This window comes from Cebus imitator, unplaced genomic scaffold (assembly GCF_001604975.1).
Source record: "Cebus imitator isolate Cc_AM_T3 unplaced genomic scaffold, Cebus_imitator-1.0 Scaffold384, whole genome shotgun sequence".
NCBI classification, from domain to species: domain Eukaryota; kingdom Metazoa; phylum Chordata; class Mammalia; order Primates; family Cebidae; genus Cebus; species Cebus imitator.
This window is the reverse complement of record NW_016107699.1, coordinates 2,073,288-2,080,688: the sequence shown is the minus strand read 5'-3', so window position 1 is coordinate 2,080,688 and position 7,401 is coordinate 2,073,288. Positions and strand designations below refer to the sequence as shown.

Here is a 7,401-nt window from a genome sequence, read left to right as displayed (position 1 = left end):
AGGAAGGAAGGAGGAGGAAGGGAGGAATGAAAAGAAGGAAGGAAGGAAGAAGGAAGGAAGGAAGAAGGAAGGAGGAAGGAAGGAAGAAGGAAGGAAGGAAGAAGGAAGGAGGGAAGAGGAAGAAACGAAGAAGGAAGAAAGGAAGGAAGAAGGAAGGAAGGAGGGAAGGAAGGAGGAAGGGAGAAAGAAAGGGGAGGAAGGAAAGAAGAAGGAAGGAAGGAGGGAGGAAGAAGGGAGGAAGGAAGGAAAAAGGAAGGAAGGAAGAAGGAAGGAAGGGAGGAAGGAAGGAGGGAGGAAAGAAGGAAGGAGGAAGGAAGGAAAAAGGAAGGAAGAAGGAAGGAGGGAGGAAGGAAGGAGGAAAGCAGGACGGAAGGAACACTTCCACCCTTTGACTCCTGCTCCTGGTCTGTCCCCCTGGCCCTGTCCTGATAGTCCGCAGCCCCTTCACTTCCCTGAGCACCTGGACATGGGAGCTGCCCTGATGACCAGGGCCACACTGACCAGGATGGATGGCCTGGCCCGGTGACAGCCACAGGCCTGCTCTGTGCCAAAGCCAGGACCCCCCAGCCAGAGCCAGCCCCCATGGACCTTTGAGGTGCAGGTCCCATCCCCCAGAGAGGAGCTTGAGACCAGTCCTCTGCTGGACTATGCGGGCTGTTTTCTGCGGGCTGCCATGGCTCTGAAGACATCCTGACGCTCACTGGCCAGCTGGGGAAGCTGTGACCCTGGCATTTCCCAGGAACACCCCTGGCTCTGGTTCCCCTGGGGTGCCAGCCTGGAGACCGCCAGGTGGCCTGGGATGGGCCAGCCTTGCTGTGCCACAGGCCCCTGCGCCACGCCCACCTCCTACCTGCCCCTCCTCCGCGCAGGGCCCCAAAGCTCTGGGGCTGTCACAGTTTCCATTCTGGGCTGACGATGCAGCCTGTCTCCACAGTGCCCTCCAGAGCAGAAGAGGCAGCCAGCCGTGCACTTGGGAAGCTGCTGCCCCCGGCCCCTGCCCAGGTCTCAGAGGAGACCCCCTCAGCCCCTCCTCTTCCTCACAGGGGCTGCCAACCAACACCAGCCATGGCCAAGTACGTCAAGATCCTGTACGACTTCACAGCACGAAACGCCAATGAGCTGTCGGTGCTCAAGGATGAGGTCCTAGAGGTGAGCGGGCTGGACAAGGGGGTCTGAGAGGGGGAAACGGGGCACGGCCTCGAGAGAGGGGCACCGGGGGGTGGGGGGCCATCTAGGGCCAGGCTGGGTGACACCAGGACGGGGCACAGCTGCCAGCCCCTTTCTCCAGGGTCGCCACCCCTGGGCTCTGATCAGGATCCAAAGCCTGCTGGAGGGGCCTTCCCATCTTGGGGCTCCCCAAAAGCGTGCAGGGACCCCTGTGTCCGGCTGAGGGGAGCGTCTGTACCACGTGGACCCAGCAGGGGCCTGTCGTTCACACGCACCCCAGAGCCCCTGCGAACTGGCTGTCTCTGCCAGCTGGAATCCAGGCCACCCACTCGGGGACAGAAAGTGGAGCAGGCTGGGCGGAGTGGGCCACATCCACAGCCTGGTGAGGCAGCTCACGCCTGTAACCGCAGCGCTGTGGGAGGCCGAGCCCGAGGATCCCTTTAGCCCAGGAGTTCGAGACCAGCCTGGGCAACACCTCAAAACCCCATCTCTACAAAAAACATAAAAAGTAGCTGGGTGTGGGGGTGTGCGCCTGTGGTCCCAGCCACTCGGGAGGCTGAGGTGGGGGGATCGCTTGAGCCCAGGAGACCGAGGCTGCCGTGGGCAGTGACCGGCCACTGCAGTGCAGCCTGGGCGGCACAGTGGCACCCCGTCTCAAAAACGGGCTCCCAGACCCCCGAGGCAGGGTGGAGGAGGGGCGGCCCCGCGAGGGAGGGCGGCGGGGAGGGGTGGAAAGCCGGGGTCCGGAGGCCCGGGGCGCTGTCCGGCCTCGGTGGGTGTCGAGCTGACGCGCGCCCCGCAGGTGCTGGAGGACGGGAGGCAGTGGTGGAAGCTGCGCAGCCGCAGCGGCCAGGCGGGGTACGTGCCCTGCAACATCCTGGGCGAGGCGAGGCCGGAGGACGCCCCGTTCGAGCAGGTGGGCCCGCGGGGTCCCGGGGTTGGCAGCCCCGAGCCCGGGGAGCGGCGCCGGCCAAGTCCACACCCGAGCGGGTGCTGGGTCCCCGGGGCTCGCGGAGGGTGGAAGGGCCGGCGCGCGGGCCGCGCGGGGTCCCGGGCAGGTGCCAGGAGGTGGGCGGGGCGCGGAGCCTGATCCCCCCCCGCCCCCGCAGACCAGCCAGCAGTACTGGGGCCCCGCCAGCCCGACCCGCAAGCTGCCCCCAAGCTTCCCGGGGAACAAAGACGGTGAGAGCTGCTGCTTGGAGGCGGCGGTCCGGGGCCCAGGGCCACCTGAGGGGGGCGGGGGGCGGGGGCCGGGGGCGGGGGGCGGGGGCCGGGGGCGGGGGGCGGGGGCAGCGGTCGGGTCCTGAGTCGCGCGCTCCCTCAGAGCTGATGCAGCACATGGACGAGGTCAACGACGAACTCATCCGGAAAATCAGCCACATTAGGACGCAGCCGCCGCGGCACTTCCGCGTGGAGCGCAGCCAGCCGGTGACCCAGCCGCTCACCTACGAGTCGGGCCCCGACGAGGTCCGCGCCTGGCTGGAAGCCAAGGCCTTCAGTGCGCGGTGAGCGGGGGCGTGGGGGGCGCGGCCGCAGGTGTGCGCAGGTGCGCAGCTGTCGGGGACCGGCTGTGGGGGATCCAGGCGGCCACGGCCACAGTGCGGCCCCGACGCCCACGGTGCGGCCCTGATGCCCACCTGCCCGCCCGCCCTAGGATCGTGGAGAACCTGGGCATCCTGACCGGGCCGCAGCTCTTCTCCCTCAACAAAGAGGAGCTCAAGAAGGTGTGCGGGGAGGAGGGCGCTCGCGTGTACAGCCAGCTCATGGTGCAGAAGGCCTTCCTGGAGGAGGTGAGCCCCCCTGCGCTGCGCCGCCCCCTCCCCTCCTGCCCCCGGACCTGTGGGGCCCTGGACTGAGGCTGCCCCGTTTCTCCTTCCTAGAAGCAGCAAAGCGGGTCTGAGCTGGAAGAACTCATGAACAAGTTTCATTCCATGAATCAGAGGAGGGGGGAGGACAGCTAGACCCTGCTGCGGCGGGCGGGGCCTGCCAGAGGGGAAGCCCACCCGCAGTGCATGGAGTACTGTTTTTATATGTGTATGTATTTTGTACCAAGGACACGGAGGGGGTGTGGTGCTGGCCTGGGTCCCTGCCCCTGTCAGAAGGCACAAGGCCCGTCCTTGGGCCCAGCAGTGCCCAAGGCCCAGCCCGCACCAAGGCCAATCTCAGCCAAACCTGTCGCCCAGTGGTGCCAGCCCCTTGTCCACCTTCCCAAGACCACAGAACTCCCTGGGGTGGGGCCTGTCCGTGGCCTCCCCAGTACACCTGTGAGGTCGAGACCCCTCTGATGCTCCCCCATCTCCACCCCCTTCCACATCCACCACACCCCAGGGTGGGCTGGCAGGTCTGGCAGGGCTGAGCCCCACACACACACAGGGTTCTGCTCCTTGAGGGGGGCCTGGGAGGGGCTCCAGCAGGCCATGCCTGCCTTGGAGGGGGAATGCTACATGCTTCACCTGCATGGGTGAGAATGCAGGGGACACAGCCGGCCTCAGACACCCTCAGAGCTCACCCTCACAGGCCCAGGACTAGAGCTTCCTCTGGCCAGGTTCCAGGCCAAGGATCCCTGCATGGTGTTGGGGTGCTGGTGGGTCCTGGTGCCTGGACTTGAGTCTCACCCTAGAGCTAGGAGGTGGCCGAGGCACCAGGGCTAAGCGATTAAACCAGTAAAGTCTCCAGGAGCCGTGTGTCTCATTCCCTGGGAGCGGGAGTGGGTCCTGGAGCCCCTGGAGACAGCACCTTTCCTAAGCACTGCCAGGCAGGGGCCGGCCATCAGCCGGGCTGTTCAACCCCAGAGCCCAGAGGGGACCCTGCCAGCTCCTCTTCCTGTGGCCTTCCCAGTCCCGGCATCCAGAAGACCCAAAGCCTGTCACCCAAGCCTGGCTTTTGCTGGGCACAACCCTAGTAGGAGTGGTGGGGTTGGAGCCAGCTCCGCCAGACCGTGAGCAGGCCGAGGGAGGGGCATGAGTCAGAGGGCGAGGCTGAAACTGGATTTGGAGATCTTAGCCCCAGGCTGACGGCTCCCGAGAAGAAGGACCGGACCACACTCAGCGCCCTGCCTGGGAGGGGCACCTGACCGCCCATCCAGTGTCCACTGAGCCGCACCCTCGGAGGGGCCTTTGGTGCCCTCTGCTGGCCGCTCTGTGTGCTGCTGTGGGTGGCGCCCAGCTGTGCCCTCGCCACGGATCGGTGGCAGGGGGCAACCGTGGACCCAACCCTGGGGTGTTGGCGACGGTGGGGCTGGGTTGGGGGGGGCGTGTCTCTTGCCCCGTTCACCACCCATCCGGGCCTGGACACCAGGCCACAGAATCGCTGACTCAGTTCAGGCTGCACTGGGCCAAGTCGAAACCACAGTGTCTGGCCAGGGTCGGGTTGGCTGAGAGTGTCTGGTGTTCTCTGAACCATGACCTGGGCTTGATGGCCACCATCCCTCTCCCAGGCCCCCCGGAAGAGGACCCCCACCCCGTCAGATGGACCCTGCAGACAGGGAGACAGTCCCACGAGGAAAAGGGGAGGGATGGGGCGCCGGCCCCTCCCTGCTGCCCACAAATCCGGCCAGCTGGGAGCCAGGGACCCCCAGCAGTGGGACGGGTGCCCTGCCTGCCAAGCCCGCACCTTGGGATGGGGACCGGCACCCAGGGATACATCTCTTCCAAAAGCGGCCTCTGTGGGCTCCAGGATGCCGGGCCTTGGAAGGGGGGAGGGGCTGCCCCCTTCTGACCACCCCAGCAACAGAGCCTGTCTTTGCCAGCATGGTCTGGGCTTCATACGCCCGCTCCAGGCTGCTCAAATCCCGAGGGCGCCAGACCTACACTTGCCTCCTCAGCCCCCTCCCCACCCACCTCCCCTAGCCTACTTAGAGCCCTCCCTCTGCCTCCTGGACAGCTGAGGAGGCCCCAGGAAGCCGGACCCCCAGACTCCAGCTCCCAGATCCCAGCGCCAGGCCCCAAGCAGGCTCCCGCCCCAGGAGCCCCAAGTCCCAGGCACCCTGGCCCCAGCTGTCTGCTCAGACCTCTGGGCTTGCAGAAATTCTCCCCATTTCTTCCAAAGGGCTTCATGCCACCTCCTGAGACTCCTCGAGAGCAGTTGGGACCACCGACCCCACCAGCCTGGCGATGGGCACAGATCACGCGGTGTCAGGTGGGCTGGCTCTCTGTGTCCACTCTGGCCGCCACCCCAGGGGTGAGGATTGCCCTCCTTCCTCCCTGAGGGCATCACTGTTTGGGGCCAGCCGCTGCCCCAGCAGCCTCTTGAGGCTGGCATGGATAAGCATGAGGCATAGAGGGCCAGGTCACCTGCTCGAGGTGCGAGTTTGGGGCAGGGGCTGGGGTAAAATGCCATCTCTCATAGTTCCAATGTGTCCTAACCACTCACCCCGCCCCAGCCTCCCCGCCCACCTCCCCGCCAGGCAGGTCCACAGAAAGAGGGTGATCCGCTGGGGCTGGCCCCACAGGCCCAGGTTGCCAAGGGTCTGACCCTGGATGTGGGAGAGTGCACCCTGGGCAAGGAGGGAGGGTGGGGCTTGAAACTCCAGACCTCGGGGGGAGGGGTGGCCTGAGCTGCCAGGGGCACTGCCAGTGGCCACAAGCAAATATCCCCAGCAACAAGGCCTGTCTGTCTGGGGACAAGCATCTCTTTGTGCCTGTCATTCCCCTGCCCTCCTCCCCCCAGCTGGCCCTGTCCGCCCACGCCCAGTCAGGCCCAGCAGGACCCAAGAAGGGCTTCCCATGCCACTTAGGAAGGGCTGTTTCTTTTTTAAAAAGATGTCCCAAAATGGTTGATTTGCCGAGAGGTTGGCACAGCAGCACGCGTGGTAAGATGCCCCTCACACCTGTGAGGGTGCCGCAGGTCCAGCCAGGTGCACCTGTTACCTGGGGAGGGGTGAGGGTGGTCCTGAGAAAATGGCCCTGTGTGTGGAGAACACAGAAGGGTCCCTGCCAACCCCACCAAGCTGAACGAGACCCAGCAGCACTGGACGTCAGGAGAGAAGCAAAACCGCCAGGGTCACAGGAGATGTGAAGACGTGAGGAAGGGCAAGAAGAACTTTCTGTACAAAACTTCAAAAAGGACTGGATGCCGGGCGCGGTGGCTCACACCTGTAACCCCAGCGCTTTGGGAGGCTGAGGCGGGTGGATCACGAGGTCAAGAGATCGAGACCGCCGGGCGCGGTGGCTCACACCTGTAACCCCAGCGCTTTGGGAGGCTGAGGCAGGTGGATCACCAAAGGTCAGGAGTTGGAGACCAGCCTGGCCGACATGGTGAAATCCCATCTCTACTAAAAATACAAAAATTAGCGGGGTGTGGTGGTGGGCGCCGATGATCCCAGATGCTCCGGAGGCTGAGGCAGGAGACTGGCTTGAACCCAGGGGGCAGAGGTTGCAGTGAGCCAAGTTTATGCCTCTTCACTCCAGCCTGGGCAAAAGAGCGAAATTCCATCTCAAAAAAATAAAAAATAAAAAATAAAGGAGTTGATGAGTTTGATTTTGGCAAAATTAAAGACTTGCAGCCAGGCACAGTAGCTCACACCTATAATCCCAGCACTTTGGGAAGCCAAGGGAGAGGATCACTTGAGCCCAGGGGTATAAGAGCAGCCTGGGCAAATGGTGAGATCCTGTCTCTACAAAAAAAATTATTAAATTAGCCAGGCCCGGCACAGTGGCTCACACCTGTAACCCCAGCACTTTGGGAGGCTGAGGCAGGAGGATCACAAGGTCAGGAGTTCAAGACCAACCTGACCAACGTAGTGAAACCTGTCTCTACTAAAAATACAAAAATTAGCCAGGCTTGGTGGCCCTCACCTGTAATCCCAGCTACTCAGGAGGCTGAGGCAGAAGAAGTGCTTGAACCTGGGAGGCAGAGGTTGCAGTGAGCTGAGACCACGCCACTGCACTCCAGCCTGGGTAACAGAGTGAGACTCCGTCTCAAACAAACAAACAAAAAAATTAGCCAAGCCTGGTGGAGAGTCCCTGTGATCCCACCTACTTGGGAGGCTGAGGGGGGAGGATCCCTCAAGCCTTGGAGGTCGAGGCTGCAGTGAACCAGGATCGCACCACTGTGAGTTTCGCTTTGTCACCTAGGCAAAAAGGCAATGGTGTGACCTCAGCTCACTGCAACCTCTGCCTCCCAGGACCGAGGCATTCTTGGGCTGGAATTACAGGCGCCCACCATGATAACCGCCTCATTTTTGTATTTTTAGTAGACACAAGGTCTCACCATGTTAATCAGGCTGGTCTCAAA

At 63.4% G+C, this 7,401-nt stretch overlaps 1 protein-coding gene across 1 annotated transcript in view; it reads left to right on the top strand.

Annotated features, from left to right (window-relative positions):
* Nucleotides 1-3,845, top strand: part of EPS8L2 (EPS8 like 2) — a 17,508-nt gene extending 13,663 nt beyond the window's left edge. The window contains exons 14-19 of the mRNA XM_037731155.1: nt 1,044-1,149; nt 1,970-2,083; nt 2,277-2,349; nt 2,492-2,672; nt 2,822-2,957; nt 3,048-3,845. Coding sequence (XP_037587083.1) covers nt 1,044-1,149; nt 1,970-2,083; nt 2,277-2,349; nt 2,492-2,672; nt 2,822-2,957; nt 3,048-3,128 — 691 coding nt within the window. The 3' untranslated portion in view covers nt 3,129-3,845. The remainder of the gene's footprint in view (nt 1-1,043; nt 1,150-1,969; nt 2,084-2,276; nt 2,350-2,491; nt 2,673-2,821; nt 2,958-3,047) is intronic.
* Nucleotides 3,846-7,401: the final 3,556 nt, after the last annotated feature.